Source organism: Mobula hypostoma, unplaced genomic scaffold, assembly GCF_963921235.1.
Source record: "Mobula hypostoma unplaced genomic scaffold, sMobHyp1.1 scaffold_94, whole genome shotgun sequence".
Taxonomy (NCBI): domain Eukaryota; kingdom Metazoa; phylum Chordata; class Chondrichthyes; order Myliobatiformes; family Myliobatidae; genus Mobula; species Mobula hypostoma.
In genome coordinates this window covers 310,774-335,250 of record NW_026948222.1, presented here as the reverse complement: position 1 = coordinate 335,250, position 24,477 = coordinate 310,774, and the positions used below count along the sequence as shown (strand labels likewise).

Genomic DNA, 24,477 nt, shown 5'->3' with positions numbered 1-24,477 from the left:
GGAGTGGTGGGGTCATCATATGAAGAAAGATCAAATGTGATAACCCTTTCATTTAGAGAATCGAGGACTGAGAGGTGAACACATTGAAATGCACAACATCATTACCGGTTGAACCAGGGATCCCAGTCTCTGAAAAAGGGGGTGGACTGTCCGGGACTGAGATGAGGGGAAATGTCTCCACTCCGAGGGTGGTGAATGTCTGTAAATCCCCACCACGCAGGGCAGTGAAGACTCAGTGATCGTCCTCACATAAAACAGAGGCCGGCAGATGAGTGGAGACCGAAGGGATCGAGGAAATGAGGATCCGGCAGAAACATGTGGCTGAGATGGGAGAGCAGTCGCCATCTTGTTGATGGTTCGAGGGGCTGAATGGTCACCTCCTGCTGTTTCTCAGTGTTGCTGTCCAGTGAGGCCAGAGGAATGTGAATAGAAATGTGTGTTTACAAACATGGACTGATTTAAATGAAACCTGCACATTTCCTGTTTGGGTCTGAATTGTGTGTTGGATCGGGATGGGAATCGAGCCCGTGACTCTGTGACCTGGAGGTGGAGGGACAGGGACAGAGAAGATATGGAGAGAAAAGGTAACTATGTATTTGTTGTAAATATGGAATAATGTGGGAAATGCAGCGGATGGGTCGGACAGCATGTGAGGGGCAAGGAGCAGAGTCACCGGTTCAGGTGGGAGACCATCCACCCATCACCTGATCCTGTTTCCTGTTCACGTTTTCCCGCAGATCTGCAGCATCTGCCGGTCACTGCTCTACGTGTCCGTGTAGCTTCACCTTTCGCCCGTTCAGACAAGGCAGTGAGATCCGGATCTGTCACGTCCTTTCGTTGTGGGTGGACAATATGTTTTTATCTGCAAAATTTTCATGATGTTTCATTCCACTGTTTTTACCTGCTGAAGTGCAGCCAGTGTTTCTGGGTGTATGATCAATTTATGTGAGAACTTAGCCTTTTCTATTTATCTGAGCTTCTCATAAATGTGCACAGTTTAGTTGTACTGGAGCTTCACTCCAGAATTTCCAATGCAACAACCCAGTCAGTCAAATAGCTCCACACAATTAAAATAGTTTATTACATTTTTTTATGTTGTACTACTTACATAATTTAACTATTTCATATATATATATATTCTTATTTTAAATCACAATTGTTAAAATCTATTATTATGAATTAGGTTCTACTGCTGCCGCAGAGACAACAAATTTCATGACATATGCTGGTGCTATTAAACCTGATTCTGATAATTGGTATGGGAGACCCACCACCGGTCACCTGATCCCAGTTACCACAGATCATAATGTGAGATTGAAGCCTTTTCCATTTGTTTGCATTCTTCAGAAATGACAACAATTAAATTTCCTTCTGTGGCTCCAAAGCAGCTCAGTCTGTCTAATATTTCCACACAATTAAAATGGGGAATTTGTTTGTTATCATCACGTACTGAGCTACAGTGTAAATCTTGCCTGACATACCATCCACACAGATTGATACATTACGACAGTACATTGAGCTGATATACGACAAAACAATAACTGTAACCAAGCATTATGGCTGCAGAGAAAGTGCAGTGCAGATAGACATATGGTGCAGGGTCACGGTGAGTTACATTGTGAGGTCGAGTCCATTTTATCGGACTGGAGACCATTCATTTGGCTTATAACCACAGACAGGAAGCCGTCCTTGAGCCTGGTGGTACGGGCTTTAAGGCTTTTGTATCTCTTCCCCGATGGGGGAGCGGGTTTGCAGCAAGAATGTGCGGGTTGTGAGGATCTTTGAGTACATGGCCTGCTTTTCCGACACAGGGGAAGTGTAGGAAGAGTCCATATAGGGAGGTCTTGTTTCTCTAATGTTCTCTGTTCCCCAAAGCTCTCTGCAGTTCCTTGCAGTCATGGGCAGAGCAGTAGCCATACGAAGGCGTGAAGTATCGACAAGAAGCTCAGAGACCTCGGCCTTCACCCTGCCTCGTGTAGCTGGATCCTGGACTTCCTGTCAGATCACCGGCAGGTGGTAAGAGTGGACTCCCTCACCTCTGTCTCTCTGACCCCCAGCACACAAACCCCACAGGGTTGTCTCCTTGGCCCCCTCCTTTACTCTCTGTATTCCCATGACTTGTGTCATCACACACAGCTCCATTCTGCTAATTACATTTGCTGTCAACACTACATTGATTGGCCTAATCTCAAACAATAACTTTCAATCAATCAAATGCCTCCTGACAAGGCTTGGTCCAGACAAACTTTTCACCCTTTAGGAGATTAGTCAGAGGAAGAGCGATATCTGCAAAGTTCTTACAGAACTTACGATAATATCCAACCATTCCCAGAAACCTTCTAAAAGGCTTCTTACCAGTTGGAATGGGAACTTCAGAAATTGCCTGAACAGGTGCCAACTTGCCTTGACCTACTACATAGCCAAGATAGGTCACAGTGGCATGGCCAAATTTACTGTTAGCTAAGTTAACTGTAAGGTTGGCCTGGGAAAGCCTGTCAAACAGCTTTTCTACTGCAGAGGTATGCTCTTCCCAAATGTCACTCCGTGTGACTAAGTCACCAATATAGGCAACTGCGTGTTCTAACCCTCGAATTACAGAATCAATCATTCTCTGGAATGTTTCTGGAGCATTTTTCATTCCAAATGGCAAAACATTGTATTCATACAACCCAGAAGCTGTCACAAATGCAGAAATTTCTCTATCTCTGTCTGTCAATGGAACATGCCAATACCCTTTCAACAGATCAATCTTTGTAAGAAATTTAGCTTTTCCAACCTTATCGATGCAATCATCCACCCTAGGGATAGAATAGGCATCCGTTTTTGTTACTGCATTTACCTTCCTATAATCAGTGCAAAATCTAACACTACCATCAGGTTTGGGCACTATAACACAGGGTGAGCTCCAATCTGATTCTGAAGGCCTAAAAATACCATTTTTCAGCATATATACAATGTGTTGCTCAGCCAATTTACACTTTTCTACGTTCATGTGATATGGGTGTTGTTTAGTCGGTTTGGCTTGACCAATATCTACGTCATGTACTGCGACCGTGGTTTGCTTGGGAACATCGGGAAATAGATCTATAAACTTCAGAATTAATTCCTTCAGCTGTTGTTCTTGCTTTGGCTGCAGATGAGCCAACTTGTTATCAATGTTTTCTAGAACAACTGAGTTCATTAGCCTAACTGGGACCATGTTTGGCTTGTAAAAAGTCTCAGGCTACGTCCACACTAGACTGGATAATTTTGAAAACGTCGGTTTGGCATAAAAACAATAGACGTCCACACCAGGCGATTTTCAAAATACCTCCGTCCACATTAGACGGATATTTGGGTGAATCTCCTCCTACTGGGCATGCGCAAGACACACGGAAAACAAGAGGAGAGGAAAAGGTGTACTTGGTGCGCATTTGTCCAGAAACATTTTCTGCAGCCATAGTCTCTTTACCGATGTAAGGGATGACAGCTACAACTAAATGCAATAAGGCTTGTTACCGGGCAAAAGTGAAATTTGCTGTTACCTCATTTGTTTGCCTTTACCTTGGCCATGTCTTTGTGTATTATTTTTTTCTGTATTTAACATGTGCAATAGAACGAGTTACTGGGCAAAGGTGATAATTGCATCTATTGACTGTTTGCACAAGCAATACATTAATCACGTTACACAAGTGTGGCGGTGGACGAACCCAAATGCAGAACACGGGCACAGGGGCAGTCGGAAGGCATTATCGCCATAGCGAGCATGGAATCGGTTTCCAGGACAGTCTTTAGTTGAAGTCTTGGGTTTGGAGAGAATCCAGGAGCGATGCTGGACTTAGAACTAATGGCCCTAAGAACCATGAAATGCGGATACTCACACCAGAGTCGACCAATGAACTGGCAGCTCCTTGTTGTGATCACAGGGTCTTTAGAACATAGAACATTTTAATAGTACAGCACAGTACAGGTCCTTCGGCCCACAATGTTGTGCCGACCCTCAAACCCTGCCTCCCATATAAGCCCCCACCTTAAATTCCTCCATATACCTGTCTAGTAGTCTCTTAAACTTCACTAGTGTATCTGCCTCCACCACTGACTCAGGCAGTGCATTCCACGCACCAACCACTCTCTGAGTAAAAAACCTTCCTCTAATATCCCCCTTGAACTTCCCACCCCTTACCTTAAAGCCATGTCCTCTTGTATTGAGCAGTGGTGCCCTGGGGAAGAGGCGCTGGCTATCCTCTCTATCTATTCCTCTTATTATCTTGTACACCTCTATCATGTCTCCTCTCATCCTCCTTCTCTCCAAAGAGTAAAGTCCTAGCTCCCTTAATCTCTGACCATAATGCATACTTTCAAAACCAGGCAGCATCCTGGTAAATCTCCTCTGTACTCTTTCCAATGCTTCCACATCCTTCCTTTATCCTGCATTTTCTGATGGAGAGCAGGTGTGTGTAGGTAGTGGAACCTGGGAATGATTAGAAATTAAATGAGGGGATTGAAGCCCAATTCCTGAGGTAAATAGTAAGGTGGGGGATTGCCAGAAGGGTCCGTGACAAATAAAGCGCCTTGTTAAATGTATAAAACATGTCTGCATCAGTGTTATCTTGTATTTCCATACAATGTTACATTGGGCCATTACACATCTATTGTCAAAGAAGTACTTGCATAAATAGGTAAACTACCCTTCACACAAGCAAGGACAGAAAACAGGGCAAAGTTAATATACTTATTTATTCAGTAAGCTATGGGTCAAAGTATTAGGTAAGTACATTTCTAACTCTTCTGGCTTCAGTATTGTTGCCGTCTGTTCTGAAATTGTTAGGTTGTGTGGGGGGTTGCGTTCAAGAAAACAATGAAATGCCACACTGCCGCCATCTGTTCCGGCACGTCATGACAGCGTTTATAAAAATATCTGTTTAGCCCGTCCACACTGCACTGCACAATCGGCGTTTTCAAATTTACACACTCTGGAGGGCGTTGTACAAAATCTCTGTTTTCGAGGGAGGAAAACACCGTTTCAGTGTGGACAGAGGGTCAAAACGAAGAGAAAAAGCTTTGGTTACGGATTTAACCGGTCTAGTGTGGACGTAGCCTTAGACGAGTCAATTGTTTCATTCTCAGGGTTGCCAGATTCATATATTTTGACAACACTCACAGATGGTGCCTGCTTGTCCAATAAGGCTTTATCATATTTATGTGTACCACCTGTGTTAGTTTACGTTGGTCGGGTGTTTTAATAACATAATTTACATCATTACTTTGAAAAACTATTCCATATGGTCCATTGAATTTTGCCTGAAGTGGATTTGTCAACATTGGAAATAGGGCAAGCACCTTATCCCCCACCCTGACATTTTCTTTTGCAAGTCCACTTATTAAACCAACACTTCATTTTGTTTTGAGAAATCTTTAAGTTTTGTCTCGCTAGACTACAGGCTTGGTGTACTTTATTTTTGAACTTCAAAACATTGTCTAACAAGTTAACAAGTACATCCCCATCAAACCACTGTTCCTTTAACAAGGCCAACGTTCTCCTCACTCTATGACCAAATACAAGTTCAAAAGGACTAAAGCCCAGTAATTCCTGTACCGACTCTCTTACTGCGAACAAAAGCAAATGTATTCCTTCATCCCAGTCTTTTCCATTTTCAACACGGTATGTCTTAATCATTGTTTAGAGGGTAGAAGGAAATGTTTCTAAAGCCCATTGTGGTTCCGGATGGTACTCAGACAATGTCATTTGTTTAGCTCCCAGTTCATAAAATACCTGCTGGAACAATCCAGGTGTAATATTACTTCCTTGATCAGACTGGATTTCTTTAGGTAAACCAAATAAAGTAAAAAAATCTGTTAAGAGCTTTCACCACAGTTTTAGTTTTAATATTTCTGAGAGTTATTGCTTCTGGGAATCTGGATGCAGTACACATAATAGTTAGCAAATACTGATGGCCAGATTCAGTCTTTGGCAATGGGCCAACACAATCCACTATAACTTTGGAAAAGGGTTCACCGAATGCAGGTATAGGCTGGAGTGGGGCCACTGGGGTGACCTGATTAGGTTTACCCACAAATTGATAAGTGTGACAGGTTCTGCAAAAGATCACAACATCTTTCCTCAAATTAGGCCAGTAAAATTGTTTCATAATCCTGTTTACAGTTTTATTCACTCTGAAATGGCCACCTCAGGGCATACTGTGGGCCAAAGCTAAAATTTTAGTCCTATAAACTTTAGGGACAACAACTTGGTGAACAATTGCCCATTCCTCACTCACAGGTATAGCAGGTGGCCTCCACTTCCTCATTAACACTCCATCCTTGAAATAATAGCCAACTGGCACTTTCTTAGTCTCATTATCTGAGAAAGCTGTTTCTTTTAAAGCTTCAGTCTCAGGGTCTTGGTTCTGTTCTGCTATAAACTCCTTCCTAGACAGGGATAAATCTTTCTCAGAAGACTTACTACCTGAATTCTGTTGAAACAATGAAGGCAGAAAAGTCCGTGACAAGTCATCATACCCTGAATCCCGATTTTGGCTGTCATGGGTATCAAAATCATGCTGCACAGAGCTGTCTGCGTTAGCAGACTTTTTAGCCATACTTCGAGTTACTGCACAGGAAGGATAAATGTTAAAATCCATCTGTGGGTCGTCAGTGGTTGGCTTAGTTGTCAACTGCACTGCAGGAACAACTTTACCATCTGCCAGGTAATTTCCTAACAGCAATGTAACATCTCTCACTGGTAAACTGCAGCATAATCCTATCTTAACAGGTCCTGAAACCAACCCTGACTGAAGTTACCCTGTGCAATGGCACAGAAACCATGCCGCCCCCAATGCCTTTCATAAGATTTACCTCACCTATGTCAGTCTCATCACCAAACTTTAGAACACTGTCTAATATAAGTGACTGAGAAGCCCCAGTATCTCAAAGAATTTTCATAGGTACTGGGGTTGACCCTTTCTTTACTAATACAAACCCATCTGACATAAAATGATTGAATACCTTCTAAACTCAGTCAGACCTCTCAGTCCTTAACTGACCCTCAACAGAATGTGGGTTTATAGGTGCTTCAACATACTGATCACAGGCATTTGGAACTGCCTCCTTTTCCTTTTTTGCTTCAGGATGGGAAAAATTAGACATCATATGACCAGCTTTCTTACAATTGTAACAAGTAAGACCAGAATATTTCTCCTTCAACTGCTTCCTTTCATCCTTACCCTAGTTATTAGTTCCAGCATTAATTTCTGGTTTACCCTGGTTATCCCTGCTACTCTTTTGGAAGTTCTTATTCGGGGTAAACTCATGAGTTATAAGTTAAAGCAAACTCATCTGTGAATCTAGCAGACTCCTGCAAAGTGGCGGCATCCTTTTCATCTAAATATGTCTTTATGTCATCAGGGTCGCACCTTTTGAATTCTTCAATTAAAACCAACTCTTTCAAGCTGTTAAAATCATCATTTACATTTTTATATATGCACCAGTGGTCAAAACACACAAACTTCTCATAAGCAAATTCCACACAAGTCTGGTTCAGAGATTTCCTCAAATTTCTAAACTTTTGCCTGTGTGCTTCTGGGACCAACTCGTAAGCTTTCAGCCCAGCCTGTTTCACTATGTCATCATCAGCTGCTTCATCAACTGTCAAAGCAGAATAGGCTTGCTGAGCCTTCCCCTGAATTACACTTTGTAAGAGAATAGGCCAACCCTCTTTTGGCCACTTTATACTCTGAGCAAACTTCTCAAAATGCTGGAAGTATTTATCAACCACTGCCTCATCAAATGGAGATACCAATTTAACTTGCCGACTGGACTCAAACTTATTTCCAGAGTGTAATGCTAGACCCCTTTGCTGCAATCTCTCTTATCTTTTCCAGCTCGAACAGCCTCTGTCTGTCTTTCTGCTTCCTCCCTCTGATTTTCTGCCTCTCTAGCCTCAAACTGCCTCTGCCTTTCCGCAGCCTCCATATTTAATTTTTCTAACTTGTACGGGAGGCCAAGCTCACTAAGTTTACTTTCAGGAAACACCTCCAACTCTTCCACTTTAAACACACCCTCATATACATAATGTTCAGCTATTGTCCTCTGCATCTGTGCCCTCCTTGTGGTCGATTTCACCTTAGCAAATTTTAACCTTTTAGCAATACTCAACAACTCAATCTTTCCGGCATCCTCTAATGCCTCAGAGGTTGGTGCTTCCAGAAATCTATCAACATCCATTGCTGATGATTTCCCACACACAAATAAATCAAAAGGGATTTCCCCAATGAAATTGATAATTAATCCATCAATATGCCCCCAAATTTGTTCATATCCCAGACACAGGCCCTAATTTTGTTACGAACCGTAATGCTTTAGAAACGAACCAGCAGCAATAGACTGGAGTCTGGTTTTGATGTGAAAACCACTATCTTTATTAGTGTCTACTTATAAATAATAACTTAAGCAAGATAAACAAAAGTTAACAGTGTAACGTGTATATATGTGTGTAAATATTACTCCCAAACTATTGAACTCAGGGGAAACAAGGCTTAGGGTCTTGAGATGATAAAGTATGAAAGTTCAATTCATCTATGGAATAGGTGATGAGAGAGAGATATTTGTGATCCAGGGTAAATGTCCAGAGGAGGGAATCATGTCGAATTCCACAGGTTCCATGGTGGTAAAACAAGAGAACAGTCGCTGTAGATTTTATCCGTCGTCGTTCCAAATCCACATATGAATTATCACCAAAAGTGACTTGTCACAAGGGGTATCATCTTCAAGTAAATTCCCACATCACATGCAGGCAAGGGTTAACACATAAGTGGTCTTCACAGGATACCCCAAATCCGATCCACTCCTATAGTTCAAAAGAGGTGACAAACACACATTCGATGTTCGCTGAATCAATAGTTAACCCACCCTTGTGGGCATAGGAAAGTTCTAAACAGTGACCCTTGGCCACTAGTTCCTTTGTTTCAATCCTTCCATTTTACCTCCTTCGTCTCTGTCTGACTCTGAGTGTCTGTGTTCTCAGTTAAAACTAAACAAGCTGCGAGCAATGTAAACAAGCTATAAGTCAGATTGATTCACCTTCTTAATCTCTCTCTCTCTCTCTTAAAATGAATGTCCATAGCAAACAAAACCAAGGGATTCATAACAACGGCCACTCCCCAGTGTGAACTGACTGATGTGCCAGTAGTTTGGAAGATTGAGTGAATCCTTTACCGCATTCTGAGCAGGTGAACGGCTTCTCCCCAGTGTGAACTCCCTGGTGTCTCTGTAGGTGGGATGAATGGGTGAATCCTTTCCCACATTCTGAGCAGGTGAATGGCCACTCCCCACTGTGAACTGACTGATGTGCCAGTAGTTCGGATGACCGAGTGAATCCTTTCCCACATTCTGAGCAGCTGAACGGCTTCTCCCCAGTGTGAACTCGTTGGTGTCTCTGTAGGGTGGATGAGTGAGTGAATCGCTTCCCACAGACTGAGCAGGTGAACGGCTTCTCCCCAGTGTGAACTCGCTGGTGACTCTGTCGGGTGGATGAATCAGTGAATCTCTTCCCACAGACTGAGCAGGTGAATGGCTTCTCCCCAGTGTGAACTCGCTGATGACTCTGCAGGTTGGATGACTGAGTGAATCCCTTCCCACATTCTGAGCAGGTGAATGGCTTCTCCCCAGTGTGAACTCGCTGGTGACTCTGTAGGGTGGATGACTGAGTGAATCCCTTCCCACAGACTGAGCAGGTGTACGGCTTCTCCCCAGTGTGGACTCGCTGGTGTCTCAGTAGGGTGGATGACAAAGTGAATCCCTTTCCACAGTCCGAGCAGGTGAACGGCTGCTCCCCAGTGTGAACTCGCTGGTGAGCCATTAGGTCAGATGACTGAGTGAATCCCTTCCCACATTCTGAGCAGGTGAACGGCTTCTCCCCAGTGTGAACTCGCTGGTGACTCTGCAGGTTGGATGAGTGAGTGAATCCCTTCCCACAGTCTGAGCAGGTGAATGGCTTCTCCCCAGTGTGAACTCGCTGATGAGTCTGCAGGTTGGATGACTGAGTGAATCCCTTCCCACAGAATGAGCAGGTGAATGGCTTCTCCCCAGTGTGAACTCGCTGGTGACTCTGTAGGGCAGATGAATCAGTGAAACTCATCCCACAGACTGAGCAGATGAACGGCTTCTCCCCAGTGTGAACTCGATGGTGTCTCTGTAGGGTGGAAGAGTGAGTGAATTTCTTCTCACAGACTGAGCAGATGAATGGCTTCTCGCCAGTGTGAACTCGATGGTGTATCTGTAGGTTGGATGACTGAGTGAATTTCTTCCCACAGACTGGGCAGGTGAACGGTTTCTCCCCAGTGTGAACTCGATGGTGTTTCTGTAGGGTGGATGAATCAGTGAATCTCTTCTCACAGACTGAGCAGGTGAACGGCTTCTCCCCAGTGTGAACTCGCTGATGTGTCAGTAGTTGAGATGACAATGTGAATCTCTTCCCACAGTCCGAGCAGGTGAATGGCTGCTCCCTGGTGTGAATTCGCTGGTGAGCCATTAGGCTAGATGAAAAAGTGAATCCCTTCCCACAGACTGAGCAGGTGAACAGCTTCTCCCCAGTGTGAACGTGCTGGTGACTCTGTAGGGTGGATTACAGTGTGAATCCCTTCCCACAGGCTGAGCAGGAGAATGGTTTCTCTTCTGCGTGAACTCGCTGGTGTAACGTTAGGTCAGATGACCCAGTGAATCCTTTACCAGAAATTGAGCAGATGACCAGCCTCCGATTGGTGTGTCCACAGGTGGGATGACCGACTGAATGTTTTCTCACACACAAAACAGATGAATGGCCTTGCACAGTGTGATCTTGCTGATGACCCTCAACTGAGATGACCGAGTGAATCCATTTCCACTGTCTGAGCAGGTGAATGGCCTCTCCCCGTGTAAAACGACTGGCATGCCAGTTGGTCAAATGACCGAGTCAATCCCTCCCCACAGTCTGAGCAGGAAGGATGGTCGATTGAATCCCTTGCTCCATTTCTTAAATATCTAGGCAGACAGCAAAACTGGCGCACCGTGTTTGAGATTCCTGTAGACAATTCCTTCTCGTGTTTAACCTGTAAAAAAATTTACAAAATCCATCAATGGGTGTAGGACAACATATCAGATGAGACGACTTGAGTTGCCAAGGTTTGATCTGGTATTACTGTTAGTGAAGTTCAACCCAAGTTGAAGAGAGAAATTATCTTCTAACTGGGCACAGTGCTGGTATCTGGAATGACCATCAATTCCCTGATGCTCTTCCTGTCTCTGTAAGAATGGGGCATTTTGCCATCTCCAATTTGTGCCTTGGGTCAGTTTGACTCTCTCCATTGGTATTATTCCCTGTTCCTGCTAAGGTACATGGGTGCCTGACCCCAGAGTAACTAAAACAGTCTCATGCAAATAGTGTTTCTTGACGTGCAGCTGGGATTTTCTTTTATGTGTTATTAACTTAAAGTGCCACATTTTTAACACCATATAAAAAATTCCTGCTCAGATGAATGGTTGGTCCACACAGCTGTTAAAAGGACATAGAGCGTATTTTTTCTATTATTTCAGGTTCTTGTAGAAAAGTACAACACAGAAACAGGATCCTTTGGGCCACCTAGCTTGTGCTGAAGTATTTAAACTGCCCACTCCCATACCCCTACCATCCAGGTACCTATAGAAACCTCTTAAATGTTGAAATTGAGCTCACATGCACCACTTGTGCTGGCTGCTCATTCCACACCCAGGTTGCCATCTGTGTGAAGAAGTTTCCCCTCATGTTCCCCTTAATGTTTCACCTTTCACCCTTAACCCATGGCCTCTGGTTGTAGACCCACCCAATCTTAGTGGAGAAAGCCAGCTTGCATTTACCTCTATCACAATCAAATCTCCCCTCAATCTCCTACATTCCAAGGAATGAAGTCCTAACCTGTTCAAACTTTCCTTATAACCCAAGTCCTCCAGACCTGACAACATCCTTGTGAATTTTCTCTGAACTTGCTGAACCTCTTTTACATCTTTCCTGTAGGTAGGTAACCAAAACTCCACAGAATATTCCAAATTAGGCCTCACCAATGTCTTCTATAAGTCAATATAACATCCATCTACTGTTGTCAGTACTTTGGTTCATGAAGGCCAATGGGCTGAAATCTTTCTTTCCATCTCTATCTTACTGTGATACCTCTTTCAGTGAATTAAGGACTTGTACTCCCAGATCCCTTCCTTCTACAACACTCCTCCGTGCCCGACCAGTCACTGTGAAAGATCTCCCTTGGTAGGTCATACCGAAGTGCAACAACTCACCCTTGTCTGCATTAAATTCTACTTTCCATTTCTCAAACCATTTTTCCAGCTGGTCCAGATCTCACTGCAAGACATGATAGTCTTCCTTGCTGACCACTACACCACTAATCTTGGTGTCATCCACAAATTTGCTGATCCAGTTAACCACACTATCATCCAGATTACTGATATAGATGACAAACAACAACAGATCCAGCACTGATCCCTGTGGCACACCACTAGTCACAGGCCTCCGGTCAGAGAGACAACCATCTGCTACCACAGTCTGGCTTCTCCGAAAGACAGTGTCTCATTCAATTTACTATCTCATCTTGAATGCTGAGTGACTGAACCTTCTTGACCAAACTCCCATATGAGACTTTGTCAAGTGCCTTGCTGAAGTCCATGTAGACAACATCCACTGCCTTGAGTTCATCCACTTTCCTGATAACATCCTCGAGAGACTCTATAAGATTGGTTAGACATGACCTACCATGTACAAAGCAATGCTGTCTATCCTTAATCAGTCCACATCTATCCAAATACTTATATATCTGGTTCCTGCACATACAGTCCAATAACTTTCCCACTACTGATGTCAAGCTCACCAACATACAATTTCTTAGTTTACTTTCAGAGCCTGCCTTGAACAGTGGAACAACACTGGCTGTCCTCCAATCCTCCAGTCCCTCACCTGTCACTAAGGATGATTTAAGTATCTGTGCCTGGGCCTCGACAATTTCTGCACCTGTCTTCCACAGGGTCCCAGGGAACAACTTGTCAGGCCCTGGGGATTTATCCATGGTAATTTGCCTTAAGACAGCAAACACCTCCACCTCTGTAATCTGTACAGGGTCCATGAAGTTGATGCTGCTTTGCCTCACTTCTATAGACTGTGTCCATCTCCTGTGTAAATACGGATGCAAAAAAAATCTCCCCCATCTATGTTGTCTCCTCATATGGATTATCATTCTGATCTTCCAGAGGATTAATATTTTCCCTTGCAACGTTTTTGCTCTTAACATGTCTGCAGAATCCCTGAGGAGTCTCCTTCACCTTGTCTGCTGGGGCAACCTCATGCCTTCTTTTATTTTTTTCATAAGTGTTCACTTGAATTTCCTGTATTTCATAGGAAGGAAGGGAGGAATGTCGACTCAGACCATGAGAGGCCTGCGTCGGGCATTTTCATGCCTTACAAGGCGCAGGTTGGAAGTCTGTGTGGGGCGCCACTCCTTGCACAGACACTAGAGCAATGTGTGGTTAAGTGCCTTGCTCAAGGACACAAACACGCTGCCACAGCTAAGGCTCGAACTTCATAAGTATCCCATTTGTTCCTATTTTCCTTACCTGGTATACACCTCCTTTTTATTGATCGGGGAGATGAAAGCCAAAGGGGTGATAGAGCTCAAACAACAGGAATTCTGCAGATGCTGGAAATTCAAGCAACACACATCAAAGTTGCTGGTGAACGCAGCAGGCCAAGCAGCATCTATAGGAAGAGGCGCAGTCGACATTTCAGGCCGAGACCCTTCGTCAGGACTAACTGAAGGAAGAGTAAGTAAGGGATTTGAAAGCTGGAGGGGGAGAGGGAGATGCAAAATAGGTGATGGGTGATAGAGCTGCATGTCGAGAGGTGGGGGTAGGGGGGGATGTTTAAACCAAAGTTGCAGGGTGAATGGGAGCCTGAATAACAGAACAGATAGTGGAGGGGTTGTGGAGACAGATGTTGTTCTGTTCTCAGACAAAGTCAGGAATGAAAAAGTTGAGCATGGTGCAGTGAATATGCTGAGCCCTGTATATTTCAATACAAGGAGCAGTGTAGGAAAGGCGGATGTGTTCAGGGCATGGATCAACACCTGGAATTATGACACTCAGATCTGGCAACTGTGGACTGGGACAGGCTGCTTTATGGCAAAGGTGTGCTTGGTAAATGGGAGGCCTTCAAAGTGAAGTTTTGGAAGTACAAAGTGGGTATGTGCTTGTCAGAATAAAAGGTAAAGATAGAAACTGTATCTCTTGGTTTTCAAGAGATATTGAAACCTTGGTGAAGCACAAAATGGAGTTGCATAACAGGCATAGGCAGGCAGGTTCTTATGGAGTATAAGAAAAGCAAGAGAACAGATAAGAAATAAATCAGGATGTCTAAAAGAAGACATGAGTTTGCCCTCACAAAAAAGATGTAGGAGAATCCTAAGGGATTCCAGAGATAGATTAAGAACAAAAGTATTGCAAGGGACAATGTTGGTCCTCTGGAAGACCAGAATGGTAATCCATGTTTGGAACCAAAGCAGACGGGGAAGATCATCTCTATTTACTCAGGAGATGGGCACAGAGTCTATCGAAGTGTGGGAAAGCAGCAGTAACATCATGGACACTGTACAGATTAAATAAGAGGAGATGTTTGTTATCCTGAGGCAGATTAGGGTGGATAAATCTCCAGGGCATGACAAGGTGCTCCCTCGGACCCTGCGGGAGGTAAGTGCAGAAATTGTCGGGGCCCCTAGCAGAGATAATTAAATCATCCTTGGTGACAGGGGAGGAACCAGAGGATTGGAGAACAGCCAATGTTGTTTCGCTGTTTGACATAGAACATAGAAATCTACAACATATTACAGAGCCTTCAGGCCACAAAGTTGTGCCAACCATGTAACTTACTCTAGAAACTGCCTCGAATTTCCCTAACGCATAGCCCTCTGTTTCCCTAAGCTCCATGTGCCTATCGAAGAGTCTCTTAAAAGATCCTATTGTATCCGCCTCTACCACCATTGCTGGCAGTGCATTCTACTTACCCACCACTCTCTGTGTGAAAAACTTACCTCTGACATCCCCTTGATACACATGTTCAAGCACCTTAAAACTGGGCCCCCTCGTGTTAGCCATTTCAGCCCTGGGAAAAAGTCTCTGGCTATCCACACGATCAATGCTCCTCATCATCTTATACACGTAAAAAAGTCTCTGAACATAAACAAGGAAATTATACATTGCTTTGAGGATTTGTTCAACGTCTACACAATTACGAGGGTAAATGCAAGCAGGCTTTTTCCACTGAGGTTGGGTGGGACTATAACCAGTGGTCATGGGTAAGTGGTGAAGGTGAAAATTTAAGGGGAATGTTTGGGAAAACTCTTCACTGAAATGGTTGAGAAAGTGTGGAATGAGATGCCAGCACCAGTGATTCATACCAGATCAATTTCATCATTTAAGAGAAGCTGGGATAGGTACCTTGATGGTAGGGGTATGGAGGGTGATGGTCCCAGTGCAGGTGGTTGCATTAGACAGCTTAAATGTTTTCATCATTGTCTAGAGGGGACAAATGGCCTGTTTCTGCACAGAATTTCTCCATGCTTCTTTGACAGAGAAGCTGGCCAAACTTGATTGGAAGGGGAAATTGGTAGGAATAATGATGGAGCAGCAATAGCTGGAGTTTCTGGGAGCAACTCGGGAGGCGCATGGTAGATACATCCCAAATAAGTGGAAGCATTGGAAAGGCAGGAGGACACAACCGTGGCTGAAATGAGAAGCCAAAGCCAACGCCAACATAAAAGCCAAAGAGAGGGCAAATAATACAACAAAAACTACTGGAAAGTTTTTAAAACCAACAGAAGACAACTAAAAAAAAAATCAGATAGGCTCAGGGCATTGATTTATGATTTGCAGTCATTAATGAGTCTTGGTAGCACCCAACAGTCTGAGGAATTTAGAGGAACAGGATATCCAGGGTCTCAGTATCTCTTGAAAACCAAGGTTCCCTGCACCAGTTACCTTTCAACTTTGCTGTGCAGTGTGGTTTGCCAGCCGCACAGAATAGAACAGGAAGGATTTGCAGCGGGTGGTGAGGGTAGCAGAGTGGGTCATTGGCACAACATTACCCTCCCTCAGAGACATTTATACTGGCAGACTTCAAAAGAAGGCTACTTGTATTTCAAAGGATCCTACTAATCCTGGACATCACCTGTTTTCCCCTCAACCTTCTGGGAAGAGATACAGAGCATTAAGGACGAAAACAAAGAGACTCCTTAACAGCTTCTACCCACAAGCAGTGAAATGAATAACACCCCCTTCCCTTCTCCTGCCCCCCTCCTAAGACGGCAGCAGCTAAATGCATCACACTTCCAGGAATGGCAGGTGTGCAATAGTCCTACCCCCATCCATATATTATTAATTTTGGACTGCATTCCTGAGGTTTTAGAGTTTATTTTATGTATTTATTCTTTGTCATGCTGCAAAACGTTGAGCTGTTAAACTGTGTTTCATTGCTCCACAACAATGACAATAAAGATATTCTCTCTTTAATTTGGCATGCTCATGTAAACTCTACACATTCACTATTCCACTTCTGAAGGCCTCCCACTTACAAGTACACCTTTGACAGAAAACAGCTTTTCCCAAAACACACTTGTCAGATCCTTTCTGATGCCATCAAAATTGACCTTTCCCCAATTTAGAATCTCAACCCGTGGTCCAGACCTCTCTTTTACCATATTTAGTTTGAATCTCATGGCATTATGATTACCAGATACAAAGTGTTCCCATACACTAATTTCTGTCACTAGCCCTGGATCATTTCCTAATAGCTTATTGCACACTTCTACACTGGGAACTCTACATGTTGATTAAGAACACATTTACCAAACTCTACCCCAGATAGCCCTTTACCACTATGGGAGACCCGGTCAATATTTGGAAAGTTAAAATCACTTACTATATCAACACATATTTCTTGGCATACTCTGCAATCTGTCTACAAATTTGTTCCTCTAAATCCCTCAGACTGTTGGATGCAACCAAGTCCCAGTAATGGCTACAATATCATGATTCCATGTCCTGAGCTCATCTGGATTTCCTACGATGCTTCCTCCATTGTGATATACACAGCTCTGCACATTCATCGCACCATGCTCAACCTTTTGATTGCTGACTTTGTCTGAACAACATCTGTCTGGGTGTAAAGAAAGCACCCTCTCCCTCAATGTCACAAAAACAAAGGAACTGGTTGTGGACTACAGAAGAAATGGAGGCATCAATGGATCTGGAGTTGAGAGAGTAAACAGCTTTACGTTTCTCGGCATGAACATCACCGAGGATCTCATCTGGTCTGTGCACACCGCCTGTGTGGTATGTGGCTGTGTACCTCTTCCACCTCAGAAGCTTGAAGAAGTTTGGGATGGGGTCCCAAATCCTAAGAATTTTCTACAGTGACACAATTGAGAGCATCCTGACCGGCTGCATCACTGCCTGGTATGGGAACTGTACTTCCCTCAATCGCAGGAACCTGAAGAGAGTGGTGCAGACAGCCCAGCGCATCTGTAGATGTGAACTTTCCACAATTTAGGACATTTACAAAGACAGGTGCGTATAAAGGCCCGAAGGATCATTGGGGATCCGAGTCACCCCAACCACAAACTGTTCCAGCTGCTACCCTCCAGGAAATGGTACCACAGCATAAAAGCCAGGCCCAACAGGCTCCTGGACAGCTACTTCCACCAGGCCATCAGACTGATTAATTCATACTGATGCAATTGTATTTCTATGTTATAATGACTGTACTATTTATTATAAATTACTAGAAATTACACATTGCACATTTAGATGGAGAATTAATGTAAAGATTTCTACTCCTCGTGTATATTAAGGATACAAGTCATTTCAATTCACCCTCTCCACCATCTGTTCTGACATTCTGGCTCCAACCCCACCTGCAACTTTAATTTAACCATCACCCCCTGCCACACACTAGCACGAACTAGCAAGCCTTACCACTGGGATATTAGACCTCTGCTAGTTTTAATTCCCTAACTAACCAATCCCCTATCAGCCCTTTGACATTCCTCTGCTAGGTAATCCCCCCTAACAGTTTCTAAAGTGGTCCACCTGTTGTTGTGTGGGATAGCAACAAGAGTACTCTGCGATGGCTATTTAACCTCATTCCCCTTCCTGACTCTCACCCAGTTTCCTGTGTCCTGCACCTTGGGTGCAACTCACCTCTCTTCATGTCATATCCATCACCCCCTCCAACTCCCAAATGATCTGGAATTCATCCATTTCCAGCTCAAACTCCCTAACGTGCAGGGTTACAAGCTGCAGCTGGATGCACATCTTGTAGGTGAGGATGCCAAGGACACTGGAAGTCTCCCCACCTTCCCACCAATGTCCCATCTAATTTGTAATGAGCCGTGTGCCAAAAAATCTTGGGCTGTGCAATTTTTACCCAGTGACAACAATATGTGCACACTGAACTTTAAATAGAGGTATTCATTTTAACAGCTAGTAAATCACTGTCAGTAAGAACTTTGATATCCTCTGGGTTTGATCAAGTTCATCTGCATTCTCACACAACCTATGTAGCAGGCCTGTGGAGGGTTAGGAAGAATTTTCTCACTCCAGCTTTTGCACACCGTCCATATCTGATTTGCTTGCTAAATGATGCTTTAAAAAGTCAGATTTCCAAATATCACTCCACTTCCTCCCACTTGTAGATTCTCCAGCAACTTTTGCATCACCACAATGCACACAGGTAACACCAGTTTCTGTATCTTACATAAATATTTCCCCTGAACCCTCCCCCCAGGTGACTGACGGTGCTGAACTCATTGATGGTAATGCCAATGAATATGAAGGGAAGGGCAGTGGTCTGTCTCATTGGAGTCTGGCACATTTGTGATGTGAAAGCTACGTGTTGCCCAAGGCAAAGGTGTTTGATATCATTACGTACCTTTAGAGAATGGGTCAAAACGTGTTCTCATAGGTAGAAAAGTCAAGAACAAAATCAGGTAGAAGAAGCAACACACACAAAATGCTGGAGGAACTCAGCAGGCCAGGCAGCATCTAAGTAAGAGTACTAATGCTGAATTCCTGCATTTCGTGTGTGTTGCTTGCATTTCCAGCATCTGCAGATTTTCTCTTGTTTGTGATAGGAGGTAGAACAAAGGTGATTTAAAAGATTTGTTCCGTTTCTCCGAGTTCCCAATCCATGCATTTAGACAGCTGGAGCTCAGCTCTGTCTGAGAGATCCATCGGTTCCCATTCCCTCATCAGCCGGAAGCTCCCCGGGGCCCGTGTACGGATGGTGGGGCTGAGAGAGGGAAGAGATCAGGACTGTCCCGGGATTGCGGGTCACGGTGTCCGGAGTCACAGTAATTGTCCCGAAGTCAGTGTTACTCTTACCTGTAACCGAACATCCACGGCCTTTTGTGCACTGCGCGCATGCGTGATATTTGCTGACGTCAACAAACTCGACGCTTGCGCATTTGATCGGTGCTTCAGAGACGGAGAATTTTCTTTACGCGGGGCTTTCTGGGTAATCAAGGTGCCATTAACAGTTTAGGCAAACACCGGTTCCATGTCCATACCTCAGTTCTTATTTGTATAGAAAACTCAGCAGCTGTTTTAACGGAGAAAGCGGCTCCCATTAACAATATACTGAATATCAACGTATATCTAATGCCAAAGTACAACCCTCTTACAAATGCAGATATAAAACACAAGAGATTCTGCAGTTGCTGGAAATACGGAGACGCACACACTCAAAATGCTGGACGAACTCTGCAGTTCAGGCAACAACTAAGCAGAGGAGTACAGAGTCTAGGCATTCTGAAGCGGCTCGGCTCAAACGTTGTCTATTTATTACTCTCCATATCTGCTGCCTGATCTGTTGATTTCCACCAGTATTTTGCAGAAATTACCACCTTTTTTTTTCGATCAACCAATTTCCAGATGTTTCTGATCTTTCATTTGTAGTCACATCCTGCTGGTCTGACTCCTCTTCTTCCTCCTCCTTGTAAACTCTAGGTCCCATCTCTTTCTGGAGCCCCAAAGCTGTGACTCAGGCTGGTAACTCTTTGGTTTCTGACCCTGCTCCATCGAAGATTCACTCGCTAGTCTACTGTCAGACCTTAGAGACGCATTGCAACAACCCAGCTGTCTGAGGCAGAGTCCTTTGAAACTAGCTGGTGCATTCAGAATTGGCTTTTGTCCGCAGAAGGCAGATGATAATTATGCATATGACCAGTGGTGACGTGCAGGGATCTCTTCTGTGATCCCCTGTTTTTAGTGTTTTTTTTATAGATGATTAGTTCGAGGAAGTGGAAGAGTGGAATTTGTAAGTTTGCAGATGATATGGAGATTGCTAGAATTGTGGTTAGTGTAGAAGGTTGTCGTAGAATCACTCCACACTTTACCGTGTTGAACTCCATCTGGCACTTCTCATCCCTGTTCTGCATCCTGTTACAGGACATTGACAGGATGCAGAACAGGGATGAGAAGTGCCAGATGGGGTTCAACACAGTAAAGTGTGGAGTGATTCACTTTGGAAGGACAAATTTGACGGCGCTCCTTCCATCCACTGGCCTGCAGGTCACCCTTGGGCAAGGTGTGGCGCCTACTTAGCACAACCATGGGATCAGGCTGATCTTATGAGCAGCCGGTGAATGTCACAGGTTCCTCTAATGTGTCCACTGACAGCGGACAGGCAGTCTCTGAAGAGTATTGATAATGGCTGAGGTCCCACATCTTGTAAAGACACTGGCCAGAAGGCGGCAACGGCAAACCACCTCAGTAGAAATATTTGCTGAGCAATCACGGTCATGGAAAGGCCACAATCACCTATATCATGCGACACAGTACATGACGAACTAACAGACAAATATAAACTGGGACCTGCTGACTGTAAGTGATTTAGATGGAGCAGAATTTGTTAGGTGCATCTTAATGCAACATGTGTATTGTCCAACAAGTGGAAGGCCTACACTGCATCGGGGGTTGGATAATGAGCCCGACCAGCTGACTGAACAGTGAACACAACACCTCCCACCCCCGTCACTATTTCCACCTTCCCACCTCCCCCCTCACCTGGATCCACCTCTTACTCCCCAGCTCTTGCCCCATCCCCACCCCTCACCTCTTTTCTCTGACTATTTCCCGTCCACTCTCAGCCCAGAGGGAGGGTCTCGGCCCGAAATGTTGACGGTCCATTTCCCTCCACAGATGCTGCCCGACCCACTGAGTTCCTCTGGCAGTTTGTTCTTTGGTCTGTATAACCCGTGTTAGTGTGGGGAGCGGGATTTTACACCATATTCCCGGTACAATCTCAACAAAGCACAAATAATTGTCACTTTGCCCGGACCATTGGCCCCGCTTGCAGGGCAACAGTCCGCCGGTGTTTGCCCCCCAATGTGGTGAATCCCTCCGCTCGCCACCACCGTGGGCTCAGACATTTCCACAGATGAGCCCCTCCTGTCCCCACCGGGACAAACATCCTGTCCGCCCCCTCTCTCACCGTCTTCATCCTTTCAATAAAATCCCCCCTCTCCCTCCTTCTTCTGCCGGGATCACACCCTCACACCCACCCCGGGGAGCCGGAATCTCCGATGGGCCGAGCGGTCTCATCCTACCCCTCAGCGAAACATCAGACTCCTGCCGCAGAAGACGCTTCACAAACTTTTTTTCCAAAAATAACTTTATTTTGTAATATTTCTGAATAAAGTATATTTACAAAAAAAAATTCGTTGACTCTGTCCTTATTCCATAAATAAAGTTATTTACAATAAATCATGTGTTGACTCTCAGTCCTTATTCAAAATAAAGATGTTTACAATAAATCATTCGTTGACTCTCAAACCTTAGTCAAGAATAAAACTTATTTACAATAAAAAGTCAGCCGTTGACTCTCATTTCTTTATTGAAGTTCCTTTACAGTCCATACCTTTCCACATTTCCAGCCACTCCTGTGGCACTATGTTTTTTTTTATCTATCCACACCGCTGATGAAGGGTATACTGCCCACCCGACCCCTCCCACTCCCACGGCTGATGAACCTTAAACTGTGGTCCTTCCCCACCAGGCCCTTGCGGTGGCTGGACCGAGTTTCAGTGCATCCCTCAGCACGTACTCCTGCAGTCGAGAATGTGCCAGTCGGCAGCATTCTCCCATGTGCTGGTAGATCATCAAGTTTCGGGCCGACCAAAGAGCGTCTTTCACCGAGTTGATGATCTGCCAGCAGCACCGGATGTTGGTCTCCGTGTGCGTCCCCAGGAACAGCCCGTAGATCAGGAGTCCTCTGTTACACAGCTGCTGGGGATGTAACGTGACACTAGCCCGTCCATCCTCCTCCACACCCTCTTTGTGAAATGACAGTGTGTGAAGAGGTGGGTCACAGACTCCTCCTCACTGCAGTCCTCCCATGGGCAGTGGGGTGTGGAGACAACGTTCCGGACGTACAGGAGGGCTCTGACTGGGAGGGCCCCTCTCACCGCCAGCCAGGCGAGGTCTTGGTGCCTGTTGGTGAGGTCTGGCAATGAGGCATTTTGCCAGATGAACTGGACGGTCTGCTCAGGGAATCACCCCACTGTGTCCATCACGTCCTTCTCCTGCAGTGCCTGCAGGACATTATGTGCCGACCACTGCTTGATGGCCCTGTGGTCAAAGGCGTTCTCCTGAAAGAACTTTTCTAAGAAGCACAGGTATGGCGGAAACGACCAGCTGACTGGGGCGTTGCGCGGGACTGGGGCCAGAACCATCTTCGTAGCCAGGGCGACAGGTAGAACCTGGGCACATAGTGGTATTTGGTGCCCACATACCTGGGTTCTACACACAACCTGATGCAGCCCCACACGAAGCTGGCCATCAGGGTGAGGGCAACATTGGGGACGTTCTTGCCCCCGTTGTCCAGGGATTTGTGCATGACGGTCCGTCTCGCCCGCTCCATCTTGGATCCCCAGACGAATCTGAAGACAGCTCGGGTGATTTCAGAGCTGTAGGACCGGGGGACGGGCCACACCTGCGCCAAGTACAGCAGCGCTGAGAGCACCTCACACCTGATGACCAGATTCTGCCCCGTTATCGACAGAGAGCGCCCTCCCCACAGTCCCAGTTTCTGTTTCACCTTGGCAGTCCGCTCCTGCCAGTTCTTGTTGCACGCCTTGGCCCCTCCGAATCAGATCCCCAATACCTTCACGTGGTCAGACCTGATGTTGAAGGGGACGCTGGATCGGTCGGGCCAGTTGCCGAAGAGCATGGCTTCGCTCTTCGTGCGGTTGACCCTGGCCCCCGACGCCAGCTCGAACTGTTCGCAGATGCCAATCAACCTGCGAACTGACCTCGATCAGAGCAGGAGACGGTGACGTCGTCCATATACAGGGAGGTTTTCACTTGGGTCCCTCCACTGCCTGGCAGCGTCACCCCTCTTATGCCCTCATCCCCCCTGATGGCTTCCGCAAAGGGTTCAATTCAGCAGACGGACAAGACAGGGGAGAGGAGACAGCCCTGCCTGGCTCCAGACCTGATGGGGAAGCTGTCTGTTTCTCACCCGTTGACCTGGACTGCACTACGGATGTCTGTGTCGAGCAGTCTGATCCAATTCCGGATTCCCTCCCCAAATCCCATTTTGAAGACCATGTCCGCCATGTACGTGTGTGATATCCTGTCGAAGGCTTTCTCCTGGTCCAAGCTGACCTCTGGCACGTCACCGATGGTGTCCCCCCAGCAGCGCGAGGCTGTCCGAGATCTTCCTGCCTGGTACAGCACAGGTTTGGTCTGCGTGGATCACCTGTCCCAGAGCAGACTCGACCCTGTTGGCGTTAGCCTTGGACAGGATTTTGCAGTCCACGTGCAGGAGAGAGATGGTTCTCCAATTCCTAATGTCCTCCCTTTCCCGCTTCTGCTTGTAGATGAGGGTGATGATGCCCTTCCTCATGGACTCTGACATGCTGCCGGCCAGAAGCATAGCGTTGTACACTTCCAGCATGGTTTGGGAAAACCATTGAAATGTAGTAGGGGGGTTGGTCTGTGACTCCCATTTTCTAACACAACCACTGATCCCAACCCGTATTAAGGTCATGGGAACCCCTGGTAAGGCAAACACGAGGAAATCTGCAGATGCAGGAAATTCAAGCAACACACGTCAAAGTATCTATTTACATATATATTTAATCTCTCTCTCTCTCTCTCTCTCTCTCTCTCTCTCTCTCTCTCTCTCTCTCTCTCTCTCTCTCTCTCTCACACACACACACACACTCACACACACACACACACACACACACACAGTCCCGCCCTCCGCGCGAGCTCCAATCTCTCTCCCTCATTGGTCGGGAATTCCTGTCGGTTGCGCGAGCTGCGCTTTGCGGTTTTCATCCGTCTGGAAAACTCCGCTCAGATTGACCGAGTCTGAGGTGAGGGAGTGTCCGGTGTTTAGTGAGGGTCTCGGGGGAGGGAGAGAGTCTGAGG

General features: G+C 45.5%; 1 protein-coding gene across 1 annotated transcript in view; it reads right to left on the bottom strand.

The window, feature by feature from the left end:
* The window catches only part of LOC134342005 (zinc finger protein 585A-like), a 66,655-nt gene extending 43,883 nt beyond the window's left edge, over positions 1 to 22,772 (bottom strand). The window contains exons 1-3 of the mRNA XM_063039944.1: positions 22,632 to 22,772; positions 19,423 to 19,551; positions 9,123 to 10,594 (exon numbers count right to left, since the gene is read on the bottom strand). Of these exons, the coding sequence (XP_062896014.1) occupies positions 9,123 to 10,594; positions 19,423 to 19,551; positions 22,632 to 22,772 (1,742 nt within the window). The remainder of the gene's footprint in view (positions 1 to 9,122; positions 10,595 to 19,422; positions 19,552 to 22,631) is intronic.
* Positions 22,773 to 24,477: the final 1,705 nt, after the last annotated feature.